This window comes from Aquarana catesbeiana, linkage group LG06, assembly GCF_042186555.1.
Source record: "Aquarana catesbeiana isolate 2022-GZ linkage group LG06, ASM4218655v1, whole genome shotgun sequence".
NCBI lineage: Eukaryota > Metazoa > Chordata > Amphibia > Anura > Ranidae > Aquarana > Aquarana catesbeiana.
Window position 1 is genome coordinate 247,093,020 of NC_133329.1, and position 27,502 is coordinate 247,120,521.

At 45.7% G+C, this 27,502-nt stretch overlaps 1 protein-coding gene and 1 pseudogene across 5 annotated transcripts in view; both read right to left on the reverse strand.

Moving 5' to 3' along the window:
* Positions 1–27,502, reverse strand: part of FBXL18 (F-box and leucine rich repeat protein 18) — a 364,054-nt gene that overhangs the window by 72,176 nt on the left and 264,376 nt on the right. For all 5 annotated transcript variants that reach the window (XM_073633139.1, XM_073633136.1, XM_073633141.1 and 2 more), the window contains one exon: positions 21,934–22,152. In XM_073633139.1, the coding sequence (XP_073489240.1) occupies positions 21,934–22,152 (219 nt within the window). The remainder of the gene's footprint in view (positions 1–21,933; positions 22,153–27,502) is intronic.
* On the reverse strand, positions 5,173–8,419 carry LOC141147366 (uncharacterized; annotated as a pseudogene).

Consider the following 27,502-nt stretch of genomic DNA (forward strand, 5'->3'; position numbering starts at 1 on the left):
GATACTAGTATCAATGCCGATACCGAGCATTTGAGCAAGTACTTCCGATGCCTAATCCGATACTTGTGGTGTCCTCAGCATACCGGGGGGTGGGCGGTCCAAACAGCCTCACAGATGATGGGTATGGGCAGTTACAGGCACTGATCTCCCTGTATACCTTTCAGTAAAGCAGTTGTCAGCTGCGGGAGGGAGAGTAGGAGAAGCGGCTATACAGAGAGATCGGTGCCTGTAACTGCCTGCACTGATCGTCCCGAGCTGTCCCGTGTGTCCTCCTCTAGCTCCCTGGGTCCTGCTCTTGTCCCCCTCTCATCCTGGATCTGCCAGGAGAGCGTAGGAAGGAGCCGGTAAATCTGTAATTTACCGGCTCCTTCCCTTTTCTGAATGAACAGCGTCAGTGATCACTGCCTCTGCTTATTCATACTGTCACTTAGCATCGTAAACTGTGTTGACAAAGTTTCAGTTTATGAATGGACAGGAACCTCTGTCTCCTGTCCATTCATCTTCAGTGCAGCTGAGGCTGCTGAGAAAGGTACTGGGGAATTTCTGTGCTCAGTCCCTTTCCCTATCTCAAAATAATATAAACTGTAAAAATAAAAAAAAATTTAAAAAAATATAATAAAAATGAAAAAAAAAACTACTGACATGCCTTATCAGTGCCCATCAGTGCTGCATATTAGTGCCACTGTCACATGACATTAAAAAAAGTATCGGTATTAGTGCAACCCTAGTGTCCAGCCAAGCACTGGTTAAAGCCTGTAGGAGGAGTTTTCATTCTCCTCTGACTGTCCTATGAGTCTGCATGACTCATGGCCCTCTGTCTGGATAGTGCTGATTGGCCCTGTGCCGATCACATGCACCCCCCCCCAAAAAAAAAAAAAAACCCAAACACACAAATAATAAACTCTCTAGCAATGCACACCAAACTGAGCATGTGCAGAGTACCCCAAGGCTCTGTACTATCAGGAGATGGATTGGGGAGAACTGTGGAAGAAGGGTAGGATCAGACAAGATAGGATCAAAGAGCCTTTTTACACAATGTGGAGGATTAACCCCTTAGGTTCCACAGTGAGTAGAACAAGCATGCTTTACTGCATATACAGACTGATTTTACTGTTATAGGTTTAGTAACACTTTAAGCCTGGAGGATTTGCAGTGCCTTGGAGTGGGATAAAGCCTCCATTCCAAGGTCTACATTATACCTGGTAGCCAGACCTTATTAGTAGTATCAGCTGTACACAGGTTTTTGCACTAGTGAGCTGATTGATGCTCAAGGCTCCCTCTCTTGCTTTCTCTGCTGTGGAAGTCTGCTGCTGTGTGAAAAGGCAGAGTGCCGCGACCCACCGCATAATTTCCTGTTTGCAATGCCTTCCGGGAAGGGGCGGCAACTTCCTCTGAAACTGCCATTGCTATGGAAACCTGACCTGAAACCTATTATGGCCCGTACACACGGTCGGATTTTCCGATGGAAAATGTCCGATCGGAGCGTGTTGTCGGAAATTCCGACCGTGTGTGGGCTCCATCTGACATTTTCCATCGGATTTTCCGACACACAAAGTTGGAGAGCAGGAGATAAAATTTTCCGACAACAAAATCCGTTGTCGGAAATTCCAATCATGTGTACACAAATCCGACGGACAAAGTGCCACGCATGCTCAGAATAAATAAAGAGATGAAAGCTATTGGCCACTGCCCCGTTTATAGTCCCGACGTACGTGTTTTACGTCACCGCGTTCAGAACGATCGGATTTTCCGACAACTTTGTGTGACCGTGTGTATGCAAGACAAGTTTGAGCCAACATCCGTCGGAAAAAATCCATGGATTTTGTTGTCGGAATGTCCGAACAAAGTCCGACCGTGTGTACGCCCTATTACACTGCTTGTGCTGCACTGAGCATGTGCGCGATCTGCAAGGATGAGATCCAGGAAGAAATACAGTCTGGCTTCAGATGCCCACACTTAAGATGGCCACGGCCTGCTGTAAGTTTATAAAATAACAAACTACTGCTATAAACTAACAAAACAGACCTTAGTTTACAGACTAACTTTACTAGAATACATTAAGCTTGTGTATTATAGGGGTATTTTTATTTTAAAAGTATAATTTCGGCCGGAACACCACTTTAAATAGGGTGTGGTTTAATAGAGTCTGAGATGACTTACATAGTGCAGAATGTGGTAAAGTTAAATAGGAAATGTACAGTGCAGAGTGTAAGGAGTCGGGAAGTATGTGCAGGAGAGGGGTGTGGAGAGTATGGCGGTGGGTAGTAAGTGCATGAGAGTGCGGAGTGTATTGAGGTGAGTAGTATGTGCAGGTGAGAAGTGTGGCGTGTATGGAGGTGGGGAGTGCAGAGTGTACAGCAGTGGGTATGTGCAGGATGGTGTCAGTAGAGCAGTGGATGGTGTGACGAACGTGGGTGTCAGATCCCCGCCCCCCTCGCTAACTTGCAACGAAGGACCGGCCAACCTCACAACGCGCTGTCACTTACGTAACAATGCCACTCTCAGCTGCGCCCAGCACAAAGATTTTCCAGCTTGCGGGACCACAATCTAGGTGCGAGCAGCCTGAGAGTGATTGTCACTGGGATAATTACACAATTAACCCTTTAACTGCCACCACCCCCGTTTAAAAGACCGAGCCGGGGGAGACTCGTAATTTTAGCAATACCAATTATAATTTTAGAATAAGCGTCTGCCACACACACTGCCACCACAGACAGGTCTGCTCAGAGTCTTACTCTACAACAGTAGCGCCCTTCAAGAGGCAGGTTCGTTTATAGCTTGCATTAAGAGCTTTAGAGACAAGGTTAGCACTTTTCAACATAAGGGTTTATTATGAAAAGGTCAAAGTTGATGCAAATAAAATATTTACAGAAAAAAGATGTTTCAAAAGATAAAGACAATATACAGCCACAAAGCAATGAGGTAGAATTGGGAAGGAAGAATACTTGCAATTAATGTCCGAGGGTTGATCAGAGTTCGATCGATGAGCTAGGTAATCGGTTCTCGACTTGGCAGATGTTTCTTCTTGGATGGTAAAAGGAGAACTGCCCATTGTCTTGGCATCTCCTTTTTTCTGTCAAATCAAAGGGGGTGTTGACAGTGACCAGTGACCAATCGTCTGGTCATCTTGTTTAGGGGTTGGTTGCTGGGAGGTGTCTACACTAATGACCACGTCCCTGGTAGATTTTGTAATACATATTCATATATCTGCATCTATAGTGTTTACAGACTCCAAATATCCATATTATTATTCAGCGTGAGATTTCCTTCAAAACAAGTATAAACATGCCATATCTAAAATGTATAGCCTGCTTTGGAGGAATAAGTGGTCCCAGGGGTTTCCCATATGACCTGACATAGGGGTGTCTGGACTTGAAACATTCCATATTATCTGAGGAAACTAAATATGTCCAGATTATGGCTGTGCTATCACTAAGTCAGAAGTTAGGACACATGCTGAAATTTCATACTTATAAGTTGGAGGTGTATTCAGACTATTTACAACCGGGGCCTGTTAGGTCTCTGAATGGGGAGGGTGACAGTTTTACGACAGGCCTGAACACTGCCCTTACAACAAATGTTTTCTACTGACCTAACCTGGTTCTGTTTTCTCTGTTGAGATAACCTTTTCTGTTGAACTTAAAAAGCTTTGAATTCCTAAGACAAGGGAGGAGGGAGGAGGGAGTTCAGAGTTTTCCGTAAGGTTACATGGTTAGCCAAACTGTCATGGCTACTTCCACACAAGATGGCAGCTAGCTACAGCTTTTCATGTCCCGTACGTGATATCGTTAGACCTCCCCCCTTAGGTGGTTGCATGGGAGGGAACTACAATTTCCCTCCTGACGCAACCGACTCCTGCGGGCTCGGCTTGTCGTGACAGCCCATCAGCATTGCCATGGGCGCTGCCTTTCTTATGCTGGATGGTGAAATCGTATTGCTGAAGAATTAGGCTCCACCGAAGTAGTTTGCCATTCTCCCCAGCAACACGATTTAGCCAGCTCAAGGGATTGTGATCTGTGATCACAGTGAAGTGCCATCCATAAAGGTACGTTTGTAACTTCTGGAGAGCCCACACGATCGCAAGACACTCCTTTTCGATCATGGCATATGCTACTTCCCTGGGAAGCAGCTTCCTGCTCAGGTAGAGGATGGGATGCTCCTCTCCGGCCTCGTCCACCTGGCTCAGGACTGCACCCAATCCATAGGCAGAGGCATCCGTCTGCACAAGGAAACAGCGGGTGAAGTCTGGAGCCTGCAGCACAGGGGCGCTGGCCAGCGCTTCCTTCAAGGCCTGAAATGCCTGCTCACATTCTGGTGTCCAAGACACCACCTTGGGCAGTTTCTTTTTGGTTAGGTCAGTCAGAGGTTTGGCCAGGCTACTATAGTTACATACAAATTTCCTATAGTAGCCAGCAGTCCCCAAGAAAGACATAACCTGCTTTTTGGTTTGGGGGGTAGGCCAGGCCAGGATGGCCTCAACCTTCCCTGTCTCGGGTTTCAGGGTACCTCCTCCTACCTGGTGTCCCAAGTACTGCACATCAGTCATGCCAATCTGACACTTACTGGGTTTTACAGTCAGATTGGCAGCGGTCAGTTGGTCCAGGACCTGTGACAGGTGCACCAGGTGTTCTTCCCAGGTAGGGCTGAACACGGCGATGTCATCCAGGTAGGCTACGGCAAAGGTTTCCAGCCCCTCCAGTAAGTCATTCATGACTCTCTGGAAGGTAGCTGCGGCATTCTTCATCCCAAACGGCATGACGGTAAACTCAAACAATCCGAATGGGGTGATGAAGGCCGACTTTTCCCGAGCCTCAGGGGCCAGAGGAATTTGCCAGTACCCCCTGCTGATTGTTATATAACGGGCGGCCGCCAGCCTAACAACTCATCAATCCGGGGCATGGGGTAGGCATCTGCAGTAGTGATGGCATTCAGCTTCCGGTAGTCCACACAGAACCTGGTCGTCTGGTCCTTTTTGGGGACCAAGACTACCAGTGGCGCCGAGACTGTCCGAGCTCCCTGAACGACCCCTAACTGCATAATTTCCTCAGTCTCCTTTGCCCCGCCTGTCTGCGCCTCCTGCAAGGCAAGGTGGGCTGCAAGGGTGAGGGGAGGATACACCCGGTCGCCCACCTTGTGGACGCCATGGGGTGCCCTCCCAGGGTTTCCCATGACTCAAACACGGCATGCTGTAAGCACTGCCAGCACCATGGGTGCCTGGAGGGGAAGGAAAGGTGAGTGGGACTGAAGGCCTAAGCCCACTCCTTGAGTGTCAGCTATCACTTCTAGCAGGGCACCTAACTCTTTCCGTTCAGGTATACGGTCTCTGCCAATGACAGGTGCTGTGCTGGGACATTGTGTGAACATCAAATTAGGCCACAAACCATTGTGTTTCACTCCAACCCTGGCCTTCCTGATTTCACCTGGACCTTCACAGACCATATCAGGTGACACCTTCAACACATTCCCCTTAGGCTGACTGGACACAGTGAGCAACTGTTTAACCCTTTCAGTCTCCAGGCCTCCTGCCTGTAGACCAGTACAGCCTCTCTGCCCACTGTCCCTATCATGCTTTTGTTTATTTTTCTCAGCAGGGGAGCTAACAGCTGGCCTGCTGAACACTGCAAAGCCTTTGTCTCTCAGCAGTGCTGGCTGAGGCGTGGGACTACAAGTACCAACCAGCCGTCCTGTGACACACAAGGACAACTGCTGGGGTGTAGTCAAGGCAGAATACTCTGGGTCAGAGTCAGGAATGGGGCCACCTTGGCCACTCCTGGGCTCTGCCGCCAGAGACTCTATCTTCTCCACCCTCCCAGCATTGTGGGTGACCTCCAACAACGACATAACATCATTACATTCAGTAATTACATTCTTAACATCAGCTACACAAGCATTTGATATTGGCACATGCAAGGGGGCCTCCTCTCCTTCTGTAGGTGAAGAAGACCCCTGTACCTCCACTCCACCCTCCCCCTCCCTCTGTCCATCCACAGGTTGCCCAGATATTACCCCAACATCTGTAAACAGTACCTTGGTAGGTCCAGAGAGTTCTGTGGGAGCATCCTGGGTGCTTTTAGCAGGGGCATAGTAAGAAACAAGGGTACCTAAATCAGCACCCAACAACACCGCAGCGGGGATCTCCTCCGAGACTCCCACTTCTCTCATCCCACTTCCGGCACCCCAATCAATGAAAACATAGGCACGGGGTACTCGTGAGCGGGTCCCCCCCGACTCCGGTGAGGGTAAAAAACTTTCCAGGGATGATGTCCCTTCTTTCTATCACCTCTGGTCTGACCAAAGTGACTTCAGCTCCTGTGTCACGGAAACCAGTAATGATCCGGTGGCCCACAGTGACTGGCTGCAAGTTGGCGGTGGTTACCCGAGTTTTCCTGCGGACGAACAGCACGGAAAAAGGGTTGCTGGCCGGATGGCCAGGTGATGTCATCTTCTTCTGCTCAGGGCACTGCGTCCTGAGATGTCCGGCTTCCCCACAGTTGTAGCATTTGCGTTTGTCAGTTAGGAAGGTCTTGGTTCCAGGAGCTGCAGGTTCCGGCTGCTGAGGAACTTGGTTGGTAGGCAGAGGAGGGGTTGCTGTGTGCGATTTCCCTCCTTTCCAGCCATTCGGAGGAGTCTTGCGATGGTCAGATACCCGAGAGTGGATATAGGTATCTGCCAGTTCTGCTGCTGCTTTGGCAGAGGTTGGCTTTCGCTCCAGCACAAACTGTCTGACGTCTGTAGGACAGATGTGCAAAAGTTGATCTTCAATCATAAGATCTTCCAGGGATTCAAAAGAATCGGCTTTCAAGCCTTTAGTCCATTGCCGGAATGTGGTACGTAAGCGACCTACCACATCCATGTATGAGTCCCCAGGCCCCTTTTGCAAGGACCTAAAATGCTTCCGGTACACTTCCGGGGTTAGCTGAAACTTTTGGATGATTGCAGCCTTTAGGGCCTCATAATCGTCGCACTGCTCTTCTGACAGTTCGACATAAGCATCTAGGGCCTTGCCTCGTAGCCCTGGCGTCAGGTACCGGGCCCATTGTGCTGGGGGCAGATGGTACTGACGGCAAGTTTTTTCAAACGACAGTAGATACACGTTAATGTCACTGTCCTTTTCCATAACTGGAAATTTGGCTGCCGGGATCACTGGCAGAGAGGCATCCCTGTGCTCTAGGGATCCGAGGTTCTGAGCCTGTCGCTGCTGGAGCCTAGCCATCTCCAATTCGTGCCGACGATCAGCCTCCCTCTCAGCCTGGCGTTCTGCCGCCTCTCGCTCAGCCCTGCGCTCTTCTCACTCAGCCTGGCGCTCCATAAACTGCAGGTACACCACAGGATCCGTCTCCCTGAGGTTTTGTAGAGTTACTTGCATTTGAGGAGAGTCTATGATGGTTTCAGGCAATCTGATGCTGGCCTGCTCTTGTGATGGCTTAGAGGTAACAATCCATGGTATTCCAGTGTCAGTCTCTGCTTGCCCATCTGGTGAGGCCGCCTCTGAATCACTGGGCTCTGGAGTAACGGAAACCCTTTCTGGTCCAGTTTCCCCCAGGTTCTGGCCTGCACGGATATCAAACTCCTGTAAGGCATGTATCAAGCCTTCACGATTTTTGCCACCGACATCAATTCCTCTTCCTGTGCACTCAACAGCCAGTTCATTCTTGCTCATCTTTTTATATGCTGATAACCCAGACATTTTGCAAGCAGAAAAGATAGAACAGAAAGAAGAGATAGGAAGAAGGTGTAGGAAGGAGCTGTTGCTGTATGTCTCTCTTGAAAAAAAAAATATGCACCAGCTTGTCTCTAAGGACTGTTTCCACAAAGGTTACAATCCTTCAGTGCAGAGCTAATTCCTAACAATGCACTGAATGCCTCTCAATGCGAAACTATCCCGCTACGCTGCCAGCCAATATGTGACGAACGCGGGTGTCAGATCCCCGCCCTCCTCGCTAACTTGCAACGAAGGACCGGCCAACCTCACAACGCGCTGTCACTTACGTAACAATGCCACTCTCAGCTGCGCCCAGTACAAAGATTTTCCAGCTTGCGGGACCACAATCTAGGTGCGAGCAGCTCGAGAGTGATTGTCACTGGGCTAATTACACAATTAACCCTTTAACTGCCACCACCCCCGTTTAAAAGACCGAGCCGGGGGAGACTCGTAATTTTAGCAATACCAATTATAATTTTAGAATAAGCGTCTGCCACACACACTGCCACCACAGACAGGTCTGCTCAGAGTCTTACTCTACAACAGTAGCGCCCTTCAAGAGGCAGGTTCGTTTATAGCTTGCATTAAGAGCTTTAGAGACAAGGTTAACACTTTTCAACATAAGGGTTTATTATGCAAAGGTCAAGTTGATGCAAATAAAATATTTACAGAAAAAAGATGTTTCAAAAGATAAAGACAATATACAGCCACAAAGCAATGAGGTAGAATTGGGAAGGAAGAATACTTGCAATTAATGTCCGAGGGTTGATCAGAGTTCGATCGATGAGCTAGGTAATCGGTTCTCGACTTGGCAGATGTTTCTTCTTGGATGGTAAAAGGAGAACTGCCCATTGTCTTGGCATCTCCTCTTTTCTGTCAAATCAAAGGGGGTGTTGACAGTGACCAATCGTCTGGTCATCTTGTTTAGGGGTTGGTTGCTGGGAGGTGTCTACACTAATGACCACGTCCCTGGTAGATTTTGTAATACATATTCATATATCTGCATCTATAGTGTTTACAGACTCCAAATATCCATATTATTATTCAGCGTGAGATTTCCTTCAAAACAAGTATAAACATGCCATATCTAAAATGTATAGCCTGCTTTGGAGGAATAAGTTGTCCCAGGGGTTTCCCATATGACCTGACATAGGGGTGTCTGGACTTGAAACGTTCCATATTATCTAAGGAAACTAAATATGTCCAGATTATGGCTGTGCTATCACTAAGTCAGAAGTTAGGACACATGCTGAAATTTCATACTTATAAGTTGGAGGTGTATTCAGACTATTTACAACCAGGGCCTGTTAGGTCTCTGAATGGGGAGGGTGACAGTTTTACGACAGGCCTGAACACTGCCCTTACAACAAATGTTTTCTACTGACCTAACCTGGTTCTGTTTTCTCTGTTGAGATAACCTTTTCTGTTGAACTTAAAAAGCTTTGAATTCCTAAGACAAGGGAGGAGGGAGTTCAGAGTTTTCTGTAAGGTTACATGGTTAGCCAAACTGTCATGGCTACTTCCACACAAGATGGCAGCTAGCTACAGCTTTTCATGTCCCGTACGTGATATCGTTACAGATGGTGTCAGTTTTTTATTTTTACCATTTCATATTTTTTATTATTTTTTTACAACTTTAGTATTTTTATTATTTTTTCTAAATGCTTTTTGGGGGCCAGTGGATGGTGTCCTAGGGCAGTGGATGGTGTCAGATTTATTTTTATTTTTTACAATCTATTTTTGCATTTTTTTCACAATGATGGGGGGTGGGGGGGAGTGGACAGTGTCGGTAGTTTTTTGTTTTGACTGTTTTATTTTCTATTACTATTTTGTTTTATTATTTTTTCAAATTTTTTTTTTAATATGTTGGTGCTTCAACAGGGGTAGGGGTATGGGGAAGTGGTGGACAGTATTAGTAGGGCAGTGGATCGTGTCAGTAGTTTATTTTTGTGTACATTTATTTTTTTACAATCTTATTTTTTTCAGAATGCTTTTTTTGGAAGGGGGGGTTGGGGCACTGGAAAATGGTGGTAGGGCGAGGGGGGTAGTGTCAGTAGTTTATTGTGTTATATTATTTTTTTACAATTTTATTTTTTATCATTTTAATATCTATTGTAATTTTTTTTTTGTATCAGCCCTGTTGGGGGGGCTTTGGTGAAATATCAGGGGTCTAAACAGACCCCTGACATCTCCCCTTTGAGACAAAGAAAGGGACTGAGGACAGAGATTCCCCAGTCCCTTTCTCAGCAGCCTCAGCATTGAAGATGAATGGATAGGACACAGAGGCTCCTGTCCATTCATAAACTGAAGCAGAGTAAACACAGGTTACTCTGCTCAATTATCAGAGGGCACAGGAGTGATCGTTAGCGATCGATCACTGTGCCCAGTTCAGAAAAGGAAGGGGCTGGGAACACTGAGGGGGGCCAGAAGAGGAGGACACGGAGGGGGGCTGGAAGAGGAGGATGACACAGTCGGTATGATCGGTGCAGCGGGAGGGACAGCAACAAAATATCAATCTCCCTGTATGGCATTTCATCTGACAGCCGCAGGAGGGAGAAGAGGAGAAGCAGCTATTAGCTCCTTCACTGAAGGCTATACAGGGAGATTGGTGCTTGCAGCTGTCCCTCCCGCCGCACAGATCGTCCCTGTCAACCAGGGGATCATCCACGTGTGCAATGTGGGTCACAGTGGGCCGGACCGGACCCCTCCCCACTCAGGGTCCGTGTGCAGTGAACACCCTGCACCCATGGATGATACACCACTGACAGTGATACAAAAAGCAAATACAAACAGGGGTTTAAAGACAGCATTGATGCCACAGGCCAATGTCCTTCCGATAACATACACTGCCGAAAGACCATGGCATCCAATGGTGCGTAAATCCGGTATTGTGAAGAAAGTCACATAGGAGAACACGTCGGTCATGTACTTCCTGAAAGAATGGCACATTAAACAAAAAAACCTCATAGTATAAGTCAACCTTGTCTGGGCTCCATAGCAGCTGCACAAAAGGTCAGCGCATACCTGGTAGCTTTTTTCTTGATTTTGAGAGAATGAAGTAGACTGTGTGTCTAGGAAAAAGGGGAGAGGGGGGAGAGAAAGAAAAAAAAAGGGGGGGGGAGGCAAAGTGGGGAGCAACGGCGAGGTTAACGGCTCAAGAAGTCCGATTCCCGTGTGAGTAATTTCAATTTAGGAGTAGGTCAAAGAATCGTCTGAGAAATAGAACAAGTCCCAGTACAGCCATTGTGCGTTATGTTCATCAGTCTTGTCCCTGAGGGCAGCGGCCAAGCGTTCCAACTGTTGGATATGGCTCACAATGGGAAACCATTGCGATACTGTAGGAAAGGATTGTTGTTTCCACAAGCCAGGGATGCATGTCTTGGTGGCAATCAGAAGATGTTTCAATACTTGCGGATTTTAATGGAGTTCTTCTTCAACCACTTTAGAACCGGCATCCGTTTTCAGTTTAACAATTACTTGGCCATCATGCTACACTGCATCTAACCAAATTTTATATAATTTTATGACAGACAGAGCTTTCTTTTGGTGATATTTAACTATTTTGCACCCAGAACATTTTTCACACAGTTAAAACGTTAAAGTTAAAATCTGCATTTTTTTTCTAGAAAGTTAGTTAAAACCCCCCAAAAAAGTTATATTATCTGAAAGCAGAGGCCTGAAGCCTTGTAGGTGCAGTTTTTTTATGTCACATGATATCTTTGCAACTGTTTATCAAATGCATACTTTTAGGGGAAAAAAAATGCCCCTCAAACACCTCTGCAAATGATACAATGGACAGCACACAATGCTGTTCACATTATCAAAACATGAAGCAGAAAGAGCCCCCTCACTGCAAAACTGAAACCTCATGTCCAGTCAGGAGGAGTTTGAAGCCTTTCAACACCTTCCATTCAAGTCTATGGTAATGCTTCGCAAACGCTCTGGCAGGCATTTGCAGCGCGGTTGTGGGGCGTTCAAATTAATTTGTTTCCTGCGATGTCACTTCCCATTTAAAAATAGGCATTTGTAGAGTGGTTTTAATGCGCCTAATGCTCATCAAATGCTTCAAAACTGTGAACAGGGCATTTGGGGAGCGTTTTTAACTAGTCGTTGACGCTTGTGAAACGCCCATACTAAAGTTCATTAACACGCATCTAAATGTCCGTACTAACGCTATAGGAGCATTTGTGAAGTGTTAGAAATGTATTCAAGTGTGAACAAGCCCTTACTGTGCAGTAAAAGTGATCTAGGTGGTGGATCACTTTTATGGAAAAGCTGGTCGCCAGCTCTAAAAAATAAAACTAAGCTCACGGCTGCTGCTACAGCTGCTGCAGGGGCTTGTTTTACCCAATTCTTATATATAGGGTCTATGGATGGGAAGTGGTTAATATCGACAGTGTTTTAAATTTGTTTTACAATTTAAATGATACTAAAGTCTTGTTTTTTGTTTTGTTAAATATAAACATGTTATACTTACATGCCCTGTGTAGTGGTTTTGCACAGGGCAGCCAGGATCCTCTTCTTGGGTCCCTCCTAAGTGCTCCTGGCCCCTCCTTCCTGTTGAGTGCCCCTGCAGCAAGCAGCTTGCTATGGGGGCAGCCCAGCCGACAACTCCCTGTGTCCATTCAGATACGGAGCCACGCTGCCCCCTTTCTCTCCTCATTGGCTGACTGACTTTGATTGACAGCAGCAGGAGCCAATGGCGCCATGCTGCTGTCTCAGCCAATGAAGACGGGAGTCCCTAGCAGCCGAGACACTCCTGCAACATCGCTGCACACAGAAGGTTTTTTTATCCTAATGCATAGAATGCATTGAGATTACAAAACCTTCTGCCTTTACAAATAAAAAAAGACTGAACATTTAAAAAAATATATATATTTCCCTTACTTTGTATTATAAAACATAGCCAGGACAATTCAAAAACCCCAAAAATTTACCCCTTTTTGGGAAGCTGACATCATAAGGTGATCTCACTTTTTAGCACAATTTTTGGCAAATGAAGAAACATGTTTATATTGGGGTGGTTAAAAAATAAATTAAGGTGTACTTAGCCTTCAAAAATTGCCCACAGAAGCCAAGTGAAAGTCTTCTGTTAGTGGAAGAAAACTGAAAGGGTGAAAAACTGAAAAGTTGCACTGCATCGAAATTGCACTGGGGACATAACAACCCCCCCCCCCCCCCCCCAAAAAAAAATAAAGTCACAATTTTTGGTGGTCAGTGGCACTTTCAACCTATCCCACCCCCCACGTCCCCAAAATAATTCCAGAACATTTATGGTTAGTGCCATTTTAAATCTCTCAATCTCCCAATAAATGGTGGTCAGTGGCATTTTAAAACAGTACTATGCGGTTTAAATTGAGATCACTGTGGCTGTCACTCTCTCTACTGTCTACTGACAGAGGGAGTAATGGTTTGTGCACACACAGGTAAACAGAAGGGCATACATGTACATCCACCCACCATAGTAAGGATGTCCTCCAGCCATTTTATTACAATTGCTGGACAAAAAGTGGTTAAGATAGGCTCTGACAAAGTGATTATTAGGAAAAAAAGTAATTATTGGTTTTGGTTTGACAAAGGGACAGAGTCTGTCTCCCCGAAAAACATAACCCTGCCCTCAAAGTCATCCTGAGTGCTTCCGAGGATTGCCGAAAGCTCCTGGAAGCCGTCCAACTGCGGAGGGCGGCTTGCGTTCCACGCAGCACTACAGCTTCCCTGCCGAACTCTGCAGACACACCTGCTGCTGACCTGCTAATCTCTGCACACAGGCCAGAAGGTATCCACTGAATTCTGCACAGTGGATCCAGGACACCAGGATTTGTCTTCACATACTGTCATGCCTCTTTCGCTGCTATTGCAGTGAGTGCATTTTATTATTTTAATTTAATCTATTTATTAAACTGTTAACATTTAGATGGGTGTGCCACATTCTGCCTTTTTATACTGGATAAAGTGGTAAAAGCATATGTAATAGAAGAGGTTTTTTTTTTTTAAATAATCATTTTCCTTGAGGCATATGTGTGTTTGAGAGGCTTTTGTCGTACAAGGACTGTGGCATGTGTGTAGTTTATACAACAAATAGGTACCGGTCCTGTTTAATCACCTCAATGAAATCCACTCCCACCGTTAGGCACAATCTGGCTATATATATATATATATATATATATATATATATATATATATATATATATATATACACACACACACACTATATATGTACTGTATATGTGAACACACTGTATACATACATCCACTCAGAATTATAGGTGTTTTAAGTGCAGCTACAAGCTTCTCTCTGCTCTGCCAGCACCAGAGGCACTCTGTCTCCAGCAGGGTCCAGTGGACCCATTCTGAAAGTCTGTGAACTGAAGGACTGCAAAGATCAAAAGAAACCAGGGGCATCAGAGATCAAAAGAGATCGAAGTGATTGATGTGATGAGTGGTCTCTCTGAGGAGAAGATCTAGTCTCAGGAAGACGTGATACACTTGAATGCACAGTGCTGCAGAGGCCACATTAGAGCCACGCTGTTGAGCACAATTCATACAGGTGCTGTAAAGAAAACTTTGTACAAAGGAACTATTTTATTTTTCTCAAAGTATCTTTTGTTCTCACTGGTTCTCCTGGGGGTTAAAGTCTGATTTGTAGTGCTTTTTCACATAGTGAACTGCCGGATTTTTGCTATGGACTTTCCTTTTTTCTTATGTTTATTTTTAATTATTGCTTGAATTGCTGTATACCCTATACACCTTAGAATAATTTTCCTTTGAAATTTAAAATTAGGATAGACTGTAAAAGCATTACCATAATCTATAGTCTGTATCAACATTTAAAGGCACTGTACACTTGTTTTTGTTGTGTTAAAGGGGTTGTAAACCCTTGCGTTTTTTCACCTTAATGCATAGGAAAAAAAACACCTGGCAGTCACACCCCCCCTCCCCGTTTTACTCACCTGAGCCCTGTCATCTCTTCGGCGGGGACACGGTGTCCTGGCTCCTAATTGGATAGATTGATAGCAGCCAGCCATTGGCTCCCACTGCTGTCAATCAAATCCAATGACATGGGCGCCGGGGGGCTGGGCCGAGCCCAGCATTCGTGTCTGTGAATGCAAATGCTGAACTCAGGAGCGTGCCTGCAAGGTAACCCCCTCCTGGACAGCGCTTCTCCTAGGGGGTTATCTGATGTGGGGAGGAGCCACGAGAGCTGTCGGGGTACCCCAGAAGAGGATGTTTGGGGCCACTGTGTGCAAAACGAGCTGCACAGTTGAGGTAAGTATGACATGTTTGTTATTTAAAAAAAAAACAAAAAACAATCCTTTACAATCACTTTAACTAGGTATTAGGCTGGGTTCACACTGGTCCGACAAACGCTCCGACATTGGGAGCTCATGTCGCATGACGTGTGAAATTTAATGTTTCCCTATGGGAGCCGTCCTAACTGGTCCGACACAAGTCGTTCCGACTTTAGAAATGCTCCCTGTACTACTTTGGTCCGACTTTGATCCTACTTCAGTCTATTGACTATCATTGAAGTCGGATCAAAGTCGGATTGCCGTCTTGCATGATCCGACTTTGGCACGCGACTTGTGCTCAGATGTTCTTGAGGGGGAACTCCGCGCCAAATTTTAAATAAAAAACCGGCATGGGTTCCCCCTCCAAGAGCATACCAGGCCCTTGGGTCTGGTATGGACCTTGAGGGGAACCCCCTACGCCGATAAAAACGGCGTGGGGGTCCCCCCCAATCCATACCAGACCCTTATCCGAGCACGCAGCCCGGCCGGACAGGAATGGGGGTGGGGACGAGCGAGCGCCCCCCCCCCTCCTGAACCGTACCAGGCCGCATGCCCTCAACATGGGGGGTTGGTGCTTTGGGGGAGGGGGCGCGCTGCGGCCCCCCACCCCAAAGCACCTTGTCCCCATGTTGATGAGGACAAGGGCCTCTTCCCGACAACCCTGGCCGTTGGTTGTCGGGGTCTGCGGGCGGGGGGCTTATCGGAATCCGGGAGCCCCCTTTAATAAGGGAGCCCCCAGATCCCGGCCCCCCACCCTATGTGAATGAGTATGGGGTACAGCGTACCCCTACCCATTCACCTAGGAAAAAAGTGTCAATTTAAAAAAAAAACACTACACAGATTTTTAAAGCATTTTATTAGACAGCTCCGGGGGTCTTCTTCCGACTTCGGGGGTCTCTCCGGTTCTTCTCCACGCTCTCCGGATCTTCTGCCGGGCTCCTCCGCTCTCTTCTGCTCTTTTGCCGCTCTTTTGCTAAAGCGGAGGAGCCCGGTCTTCAATCTTCTGCCTTCTGCCTTCTGCCCTCTTCTCCTGATGTTGACACGACGCTCTCTGGGGCTAGAATGCTCTCTGTGCGCTCTGCTCTGACTTATATAGGCGGTGACCCCGCCCCCTTATGCCGTCACAGTCCCTGGGCATGCTGGGACTGTGACGTTTTAGGGGGCGTGGTCATCGGGTGATGACCACGCCCCCTAAAACGTCACAGTCCCAGCATGCCCAGGGACTGTGACGGCATAAGGGGGCGGGGTCACCGCCTATATAAGTCAGAGCAGAGCGCACAGAGAGCATTCTAGCCCCAGAGAGCGTTGTGTCAACATCAGGAGAAGAGGGCAGAAGGCAGAAGGCAGAAGGCAGAAGGCAGAAGGCAGAAGGCAGAAGATTGAAGACCGGGCTCCTCCGCTTTAGCAAAAGAGCGGCAAAAGAGCAGAAGAGAGCGGAGGAGCCCGGCAGAAGATCCGGAGAGCGTGGAGAAGAACCGGAGAGACCCCCGAAGTCGGAAGAAGACCCCCGGAGCTGTCTAATAAAATGCTTTAAAAATCTGTGTAGTGTTTTTTTTTAAATTGACACTTTTTTCCTAGGTGAATGGGTAGGGGTACGCTGTACCCCATACTCATTCACATAGGGTGGGGGGCCGGGATCTGGGGGCTCCCTTATTAAAGGGGGCTCCCGGATTCCGATAAGCCCCCCGCCCGCAGACCCCGACAACCAACGGCCAGGGTTGTCGGGAAGAGGCCCTTGTCCTCATCGACATGGGGACAAGGTGCTTTGGGGTGGGGGGGCCGCAGCGCGCCCCCCTCCCCCAAGGCACCACCCCCCATGTTGAGGGCATGCGGCCTGGTACGGTTCAGGAGGGGGGGGGGCGCTCGCTCGTCCCCACCCCCATTCCTGTCCGGCCGGGCTGCGTGCTCGGATAAGGGTCTGGTATGGATTGGGGGCGACCCCCCACGCCGTTTTTTCGGCGTAGGGGGTTCCCCTCAAGGTCCATACCAGACCCAAGGGCCTGGTATGCCTCTGGAGGGGGAACCCATGCCGGTTTTTTATTTAAAATTTGGCGCGGAGTTCCCCCCTAAAGATTCATACCAAACACAGTGCCGGCATTGGCGGGGATCCAAGTCGGATCCCCGTTCATTGAAAGTCGGACACATGCCGGCTTCATGTCGCAGGGCAAAGTCGGATCCAAAGTAGGACGGCTGTCGTGTCGCACCAGTGTGAACCCAGCCTTAGGCCCTTTTCACACTAGTGTGATTTCTCCTGCACCTGTAATAATAAACCTGCTGAATCACAATTGTGGAAGTGCTAATGTAATGAAAAACTGCACGGTAATCAGGAATGAGCTCAGGCATGTTTGGATCCAAACCCCATCAGAGCTAATCCACCAGGAAGCTGTCACTGCACATCGCCAATCATAAGCAGCCTACGCCTTTTTCGTCATGCAGCTGCAGGTATATAAGGGACATGCATATGTGGGAAATGCCTCAGCTGCTTATGATTGGAGACAGCTTCCTGGCAAGATAGCTCAGCCCCATCGGACTATTATTTGAACATGCCTGGGCTCATCCCTGATGGTGATCTCTCTGTTAAAGCATAACTCCACTTTTGTTGAGAAAAAAACATTCCCTTCTGGTTGATCTATGTACATTGCAAGGATTATAACAAACTGTGATGCAGATTCCTACCTTTTGTTATCCTAAAGAAATCCATTTGTGTTTGTCTGTGCCTCAGTGCTGAGTGGGTCTAATGGGAGTGGTTTCACAATTATCACTAAGCTGTACAGCTGCAAGACACCAATGAGGAAAGCTGCTGGGCCTGCATCCCTTTAGACGTGTTCCTATTGGAAGTATCTCACCAAAAATGACATTTGTGTTGCAGGGGATGCCTGAAATCTGAATTGCATCTTAGGCAGACGTCTGGGAAAATTAGCGAGCCAATCACACAAGCAGGAAATTATGTTTCTTGGGAGTGGTCAGTACACATTCTGTGTACAGAACAACTCCATGTAGACATATTGCACTGCATTTATAGAAAATTACAGCAGCTGCAGATTGAAAAGGAAAGCTAATTTTCAATAACATTCAATTACAATATGACTTGTATCACAATTGTACAAGCTATATTTTTTTCTTTATTTGCCATTTTTTTTAAGTCACTACTTGAGCTAATAGGTTCTCAAAGCTGAGGGCTTAGTTCTAACTAAAGCAGTCTGGTTTAGGTATTGGGTTTTCTGGTAAATCAAATCACATTTTAGGTAATGAATAAGTAACAAATACACAGGGGAGGTGTCATGTTTTTGGGCCCCTTCACATGAGCGGTGTCCGTTCAGTCTCAGCAGGGGAAGCCAGACTGATCCGCTGCTGGATCAGAAAGTTACAGATGTCACATTTGTGACATCTGTGTTTTCAACATTCCTCCGTGGAAAACCAGACCCTATAGGTGGGTGGATTTAAGTGAACTTGTGTCCGCCTCTATCTGTCCGCCGCTGGTCTGCAAACTTTTTCTGTCTGGTTAAATGAACCTGAACAGACCCAGAGGTAGGTGAATGTAACTCCACTTACATCCATCCACCTATAAGGATGTATTGCTGTCCGTTATGACCCATGTAAACACGGGTCAAAAATTGGACAGACGGATTGCCCATGTGAAAGGGGCCTTACACAGCTGACATTTCTTGACATGAACCCACAATTTGTTGGTGCATTATTTCTTCTTTCACATGATACATCCATTAGCAAAACCAGATATGGATAGACTGCATTCTACTTTACAAACGCATCAACAAATGTGTTTTGCCTTTGTTTTTGTTTCTGTAACAAGATATATAAACATTATATAGTCATATAGTTAACTTGCAAAGTTACATAGTGGAAGAAGTTGAAAAAAGACACAAGTCCAACCTGTGTGTGTGATTATATGTCAGTATTACATTGTATATCCCTGTATGTTGTGGTTGTTCAGGTGCTTATCTAATCATTTTTTGAAACTATCGATGCTCCTCACTGAGACCACCGCCTGTGGAAGTGAATTCCACATCCTTGCTGCTCTTACAGTAAAGAACCCTCTACGTATTTTAAGGTTAAACCTCTTTTCTTCTAATTTTAATGAGTGGCCATGTGTCTTGTTAAACTCCCTTCAACAAAAAAGTTTTATCCCTATTGTGTGGTCACCAGTACAGTATTTGCAAATTGAAATCATATCCCCTCTCAAGCATCTCTTCTCCACAGAGAATAAGCTAAGTGCTCGCAACCTTTCCTCATAACTAATATCCTCTAGACCCTTTATTAGCTTTGTTGCTCTTCTTTGTACTTGCTCCATTTCCAGTACATCATTCCTGAGGACTGGTGCCCAGAACTGGACAGCACACTCTAAGTGTGGCCAGACCAGAGTCTTGTAGAGCGGGAGAATTATCGTTTTATCTCTGGAGTTGATTCCCTTTTTAATGCATGCCATTGCTGAGCCTATCATCTTCTAGGACCCCCAGGTCCTTTTCCATCCTAGATTCCCCAGAGGTTCTCCCCCCAGTGTATAGATTGCATTCATATTTTTGCCACCCAAATGCATTATTTTTCATTTTTCTAAATTAAACCTAATTTGCCATGTAGTTGCCCACCCCATTCATTTGTTCAGATCTTTTTGCAAGGTTTACACATCCTGCGGAGAAGTTATTGCCCTGCTTAGCTTAGTATCGTCCGCAAATACAGAGATTGAACTGTTTACATTTACCATCCTCCAGGTCGTTTATGAACAAATTAAATAGGATTGGTCCCAGCACAGAACCCTGGGGGAACCCACTACCCACCCCTGACCATTCTGAGTACTCCCCATTTATCACCACCCTCTGAACTCGCCCTTGTAGCCAGTTTTCAATACATGTACTCACTCCTATGGTCCATGCCAACGGACCTTATTTTGTAAAGTAAACGTTTATGGGGAACTGTGTCAAATGCTTTTGCAAAATCCAGATAAACCACGTCTATGGGCCTTCCGTTATCTAGATGGCAACTCACCTCCTCATAGAAGGTTAATAGATCGGTTTGGCAAGAATGATTCTTCATGAATCCATGCCAATTACTGCTAATGATACCGTTCTCATTACTAAAATCTTGCTTATAGTCCTTTATCATCCCCACCAAGAGCTTGCATACTATTGATGTTAGGCTAACTGGTCTAATTCCCAGGGATGTATTTTGGACCCTTTTTAAATATTGGTGCTACATTGGCTTTTCTCCAATCAGCTGGTACCATTCCAGTCATTAGACTGTCAGTAAAAATTAGGAACAATGGTCTGGCAATTACTTGACTGAGTTCCCGAAGTACCCTTGGGTGCAAGCCATCTTGGTCCCGGTCATCTATTAATGTTAAGTTTCCCAAGTCTAATTTTAATTCTGTCCTCTGTTAACACAGAGGTGCTTCCTGTGATGTGTCATGAGGATAAACACTGCAGTTTTGGTTACTGAAGCCCCCCCCAGATTCCCTCGTGAAGACTGAGGAGAAGAATAAATTCAATACCTTTGTCATCTCCCTATCCTTTGTAACCAGATGTCCTTCCTCATTCTTTATGGGGCCAATACGGTCTGTCCTTTTTTACTGTTTACATTCTTAGCCACCCTAATTGCACCCTTACATTTCTTGTTGCAGGATTGGAAAATAAATATTCCCATCAAGCTCAGGCTTTTGCAAATTTCCATAATTTTGGTCTAGAGAAAAGCAATATAACCCCCCCCCCTTTTTTTTGTTCCCATCCTGACCCCACAAAGACTGCTAGACCATTTTCCTGGATCAAAATACCACCAGACTATTCTTTAATGGTTAAAACTGCTGGTATTAGCTAGAAGACATTCAACCAATCCCAAGACAATCACCTTGCCATTTTTTACATTCCTGTTATCAATTATATCACTACTGTCTTGTCATAAGGCATTTCACATTTCATTAGCCACTCTTACAGTAAACTTCCATCCTTATTAAAAATAAAACTTCTTCACTTGGCACTTCCCTATCATTTTGCAGCATTTACTACTACTACCGAAACGTATATTTTAGCTATAGGCAAGTTAGCATTTAGCTTTTTATATACTTCAACAAAGATCTCCCTGTCATCATTTTTGATTTTCAGTCCACTTGGGAGTTGGTGGTGTTCCAGTACATTAACTGGGGTTCTGTAGATAAGTAACCACTGACACCTATAAACATTCTTCCCAATGAGCACCAATGCAAGCAGCATTCTTCCAACTGACCTCCAATGTGGGGTGCATTGTTTCCAATGACCCAGAGTGTAATGGGGCCTTCTCCCAGTGGCCAATTGAAGGCGGTCCCTTCTCCCACAAACCACTAATCTAAGAGGGCCCTTCAAAACTGACAACTAGTTTTAGACAGCATTTTAATAACCAACACATTAGGAGGTAATTTCACTGACCACCAATTTATGAGTACATCATTGATTACCAGTGTAAGGAGGGCACTTAATTGACCACCAATGTAAGATGAGTACTTCATCGACCACAGTAAGGGGTGTACGTCATTGACCAAAGTAAGGGGGCATTTCACTGACCACCAATATATGAAGACATTTTCCGCTATCCACCAATGTAAGGGTGGATTTCCAATGTCTGGCTTTCATTTCCAGGGATTATTATTGTTTTGTTATTATTACTGAAAATCATTGTGTCATATAGAGCAGTCCTGGGTGTCAAGTACACCACATTCTTTTTCTTTTGTTTATACTTATATCCTAGCTCACTGTTTACACTAATGTACTGTGAACTGTAGCTATAGTAATTAGGCCCTGCATTTCAGGTGTAGCTTTTTCTCCAAGAGCCGCGAGAGAGATAAGAACCTGCCAGATGGTTTAACACTCCTGCATTTGTTAATATATCAGTTTTTACGTATCTTGACCTTTTAACATGTATATCCAAATGATATTTTACTATTTCTAATTATGTACATACCTTTGTATAATGCCATGCTGTAAGCTCTTGCAACTTGTTAAGGATTCTCCTGTGAAGAGATGACACATGACTACTTCTCTGCATTTGTGAAGAAATGAAATCAGTGCTTCAGCCTGAATGTTTCCATTGCGAGAAATAATGCACAGACGTTGAAGACGTGAGCAATAGCAAAGAGCCTGAAAGAACTTCTCATTAGCTGGAAAGTACGGTTGTTCTAGTCTGTAAAAATAACAGAAACATCACTTGTCAGCTTAAAGTAAAGTGGACCAAAAATAAAAAAAGTTTTCTAATCCTAAGAGTTATTACTATGGAAATGGGAATAAAATAACAATACCAACTCTGACAAAGTAATCCACCTATGTTGTACATATGTTGTACATATTCAGTCAAAGGAATAGATGAGACAACAAAAAGCCCTTTGTATTTGTTATACCTTTGAACACAAATTAAAAAAATAAAAATAACATAAATCTCATTTTGGTATAGTGGGACGAGCCTTGCAAATCATTCCTTTATAATCCTTTGCCAAGTAAAAATCTAGATTTGTGGTTAATAGCAAAAAAACAGCATATGTTACAAAGTAAAGCTGGCCATTCACTGATCAAAATTTACATCAGTGTGCAGGTTCACCTGCACAACAAATGTCAATTTCTATAGAAGGGACAGGTTGGAAAAGTTTCCATTAATCAGTAGCTGCAGCCAATCAGGGTGTAACTGTCATAATACATTGTTTCGCCAGGGGTTGGGGGTAAATCCTCCTTTCCCCTCTTTTGTCTGGATGGAGGAATTTGGCTAAAAGGAAAACAAAAAAAAAAAAAACGAACGAACTATGTATGGCCAGCATTGGTCTTGCCAAACCTATCAAGGGGGATACACAACTGGAGCCTTGAGCTATGATGAGAAAGGTCAAAGAGAATTTACATGGATCTGGACACAATAAGTTTACATGGCTCTGTCCTTAAATGAAGAACAAATTGCTTAGATCTAAAAAGAGGGCATACCATACTTTGCAGGCGCATCACATGTAAAGCAGACATTCTCTGGCGAGGCGCTGAGAGCCTGAGATGGCCTGCTCTGCCCCCTTCAAAGCCCAGCGCTCCAATGAGTGAGGAGGGAGCAGAGAGCTGTGACTGACAGTCTGCAGCTCTCTGCTCATGGAGCTCTGAAAACCAAGTGATCGGCGGTGTTGGATCACTTGGTTTTCAGTGTAGAAATGCAGCATCGGACCTATGCTGCATCCACCTAGGTAAGTATGAATGAAGGGAAAAAAAAATAAAAGAAACCCATACTTTTCTTTTAATGATAATATACTTAAGTTTCAATTTAAAGTGCATCGATATCTTTGCATCTAACTTTTGTAATTTTGTACAGTTACAATGAAGCAAAAGTCGCTCTAATACACCCTGGTTCAGCTTTACTGCTTCAGGAATCACCTGCTTTATAACTTACACTTGATTACCAAAAGTATTAGGATGCCTGCCTCTACACGCACATAGCATCCCAGTCTTAGTCCGTAGGGTTCAATATTGAGTTGGCCCACCCTTTGCAGCTTTAACAGCTTCAACTCTTCCGGGAAGGCTGTCCACAAGGTTTAGGAGTGTGTCTATGGGAATGTTTGACTATTCATCCAGAAGCACATTTGTGAGGTCAGGCACCGATGTGGGAGAGAAGGCCTGGCTTGCAGTCACCGCTCTAATTCATCCCAAAGGTGTTCTATCGAGTTGAGGTCAGTACTCTGTAAAGGACAGTGAAGTTCCTCCACCCCAAACTCCTTCATCCATGTCTTTATGAACCTTGCTTTGTGCACTGGTCCAAATCATTTGGTGGAGGGGGGATTATGGTGCGGGGTTGTTTTTCAGGGGTTGGGCTTGGCCCCTTAGGTCCAGTGAAGGGAACTCTTAAGGTGTCAGCATATGAAGACATTTTGACAATTTCATGCTCCCAACTTTGTGGGAACAATCTCACACCATAATACCCCCTCCACCAATTGATTTGGACCAGTGCACAAAGCAAGGTCCATAAGGACATTCCCAGAAGAGTTGACGCTGTTATAGCTGCAAAGGGTGGGCCAGCTCAATATTGAACCCTACAGACTAATGCCCCGTACACACGGTCGGATTTTCCGATGGACAACGTCCGATCGGAGCGTGTTGTCGGAAATTCCGACTGTGTGTGGGCGCCATCGGACATTTTCCATCGGATTTTCCGACACACAAAGATGGAGAGCAGGAGATAAAATTTTCCGACAACAAAATCCGATCGCGTCAATTCCGACCGTGTGTGGCCTGTTCCGACGTACAAAGTGCCACGCATGCTCAGAAGAAATTCCGACACGGGACAGCTCGTTCTGGTAAACTTAGCGTTCGCAATGGATACAGCACTTTCGTCACGCTGCAATGTTAAAAATGGTTTAATACAGCGCACTCTCTTCTTCTTTATAATGTGACAAGAATTAAGTAGTTTTGATGCTCATATTCACACACACTTCTCACAAACTTTTATTTGTGTTTTTTTAGTGGGATTCCCTGACTATATTGTTATTAGTTGTCACATCTGACAGTTTTATATTTTTTTTATTTTTTATTTTTTGGATTTTCAGCCTTTTTTTTTTTTTAATGTTTGGATTTTTGCCAAGGCTGATCTTTGTTCAATGTTATTTTTATTTTTACTCCCGAATATTTTTGTCTGTGTTTTGTGTGTCAAGTTACCCCAACACCATTGATATCTTGTATTATTTAATCTCCAGGAGATTGTTTGTTGTTGGTGTCCCTTGTTCATTTCACATTGTATATTTGAAATGTACCTGAATCCTCACAAACCAACTGTCCTTTTTGAAGTAAAACACATAGGAGAGTATAATTCAAAACAAAAATCCTTTATTAAGGGATCAGAACCAAACAAAGAGGAAGGCAACACTGGATCAACAGGAGAAATTAGCGAAGCTTGGGACCCCCATGGCAGACATCAATTCTTCAACATCAAAATTGGTGGCCTGAGGAGTCCATATGTAAGGGAGGGCAGTCTGGTGCGGGATTCGCAGAGATCCGGATAGCAGCAGATGACATCTGGGTCCCCAGGCTGTGGTACCACAAGAGGCTGCATCTTTTGGCCGACCAGACTGAACCCAGGGCAAACACTGTCTGGTCTTCCTTCCACGCTTCCTTCCGGGCTGTGGCTGTGCAGTTGGAGATGTGGCAGAAGGAGGAGTAGGACCTGGAGGAGGAGGAGGACTGGGGGGACCTGGAGGAGGACTGGGAGGACCTGGAGGAGAGGGAGGAGGAGGACCATCCCCAAGATGTGTGTGAGGTGTAATTTGGCCCCTCATACCTTTCTCCAGAGCCTCCGATATGAGGGCCTCACACAAGACTTTTTGGCCCTCCTCCATCCTCTGCATTTTATAGGCTATGAAGGCAGCAATGTTCTCCTCCATGGTGTGGGGTGCTCCCAGGACCTCTGTAGCCCTCCAAAAGAATGCTATAGCAGCCTCCTCTAGGGTACTCCTCCTACTGCCACTTTCTATTTTCAGGGGGGGTGGAGGGACCTTGATATCAGCCAGCCGGCTCGGCCCGGCCACCTCCTGGCTGAGACATCCCTGTGTATGAAAAAGGGACATAGTTGTAATGTTTTGCATCATCAATCACAATCCTAAATTAGTACTCCCAACTAACATCTAGTTAACATCATTGATTGGACAAGCAGAAATATTTAGAGGAATGCTATACCTGGCTCAATCTGGGCTCCTCCACATGTGGCCTGGAAGGCCCAGGTTGGGCATCAGAAGCCTCAGCCGGGGGGGAAGGAAGCGTGGAAGGAAGACTGGAGAGGGATGGCCTGGGTTCAGTCTGGCCTGCCAGAAAGTGCAGCCTGTCGTAGTACAACATCCTGGGGACATAGATGTCATCTGCTGCTCCGTATCTCTGGGAATCCAGGACTTTCTTGCGCTCCCTCAGATATGTGCTCCTCAGGCCACCAATGAAAATCTTTAAATAAGTGATGTCTGCCGTGGGGATCACCTGCTTCACAATTTCACACAATTGCTCCAGTGCTGCCTTCCTCTTTGCTTGGTTCTTGAAATGGGGGTGGGTAATCTCCCACAGACAGGGCAGCTCACTTAGCATCTCTACGAATACTGACATGAAGTCATTGTCTTTCATTAAGATATCCATGTTCACTGCAAGACACAACACAAGACAAAGCCTAATGTCAGACAAAACTCTCCTAATCTTGTTACAATATAGGCCTCAATCTAGAAGCAGTATAGGCACAAGTTTGTCTCTTACCTTCGTTCTTACGATCGGCGCGTCCAATGCTCCTTCCTCCGCTCACAGATCGTACGTAATACGCACGCGTGTTACGCTTTATACACACTGCGCATGCGTGTAACTCCGCCCGCCCCTGACGTTCTTTCTAGTCTATTCCCCACCCCTTTTCATTCGGCGCAGTGGGTGAAGAGCATGATGGCGGAGTTACAGCAAGTGCATGCTAATTCTAGCAACGAGGAGGAGGAGGAGGAAAGGCCGGATCCAAGCATGTCCCGATCCAGAAGGAGACGTTTTAAGGCCACAAATATGTCGTTTGGGGAGATGTTGGAGATGGTCGACATCATGAGGAAGTCCGACTATGACGGAAAATATGGGCCTTACCCCAACCCGAACATCCGAAAGGCCAAGATCATGGCGAAAGTGGTCAGGAGTCTTGAGAGGAATTTCGGGGTACGAAGATCTAAAGATCAGCTCAGGAAGCGGTGGTCGGACCTGAAGTTGAGAGAGCCAGAGCAGTACCGAAAGATCCAGAGAGTGCTGCAAAAAAGTAAGTAGTTGTGCTGTGTTCCTATTCTTTCTGTCTTTATTCCGTTCGTTCTGCTCCATATGCTTTTATTAATTGTAACGTTTAAAAGGGCAACTTTAATGTTCATGGGCCCATTATTCGTTCGTATCAAACATTTTTCTTTCGGCCTCTAGAACACCATTGTTTAGGCCATATGCATTTTCACACATTTTTTGGGGCCTACTTGGATGCCAAATATTTGTGTAGATGGGTTTGTTACTAGAATGAAATGCCAACTAGATTGTGTGTAAGGAGAGGACACTGAGCAGCTGTTTTCACATCTGGACACTGGAGCACTAGTGTGGGACACAAGAACACCATTTTTATTAGGGGGCCCACACAGGTGCTCCAGTGTATACTATAGGGGGGGCTACATCTGTGAAGCTTGTACCAAACAGGTAAAGTATTGCAGCTTGACAAAGGACACTAAAAAATATACATCTTGGAACTCTGCCAAAATTGACAATTGTACCCCACTTCCAAGCAATGTTTCCTATTTCTAGTTCTGCCATCAAATATCTGTGTGCTAAGTCTACCATTTTTGTTTTACATAGGGGAGAAAAGACTCGGAGGACAGCCCTCATCCGAGGAGACCAGAGCCCCCCCTCCCTCTGGAAGAAGGGGAAATACCGCAAACACAAGATGCTGAGCAGGAGGAAGAAGAAGACGTGGTGGAGATTGGCACCACAACAGGTGAGTGTCTGCGACCACAGGCTCAGGTAAAAGAGATGGATGGTGGCAG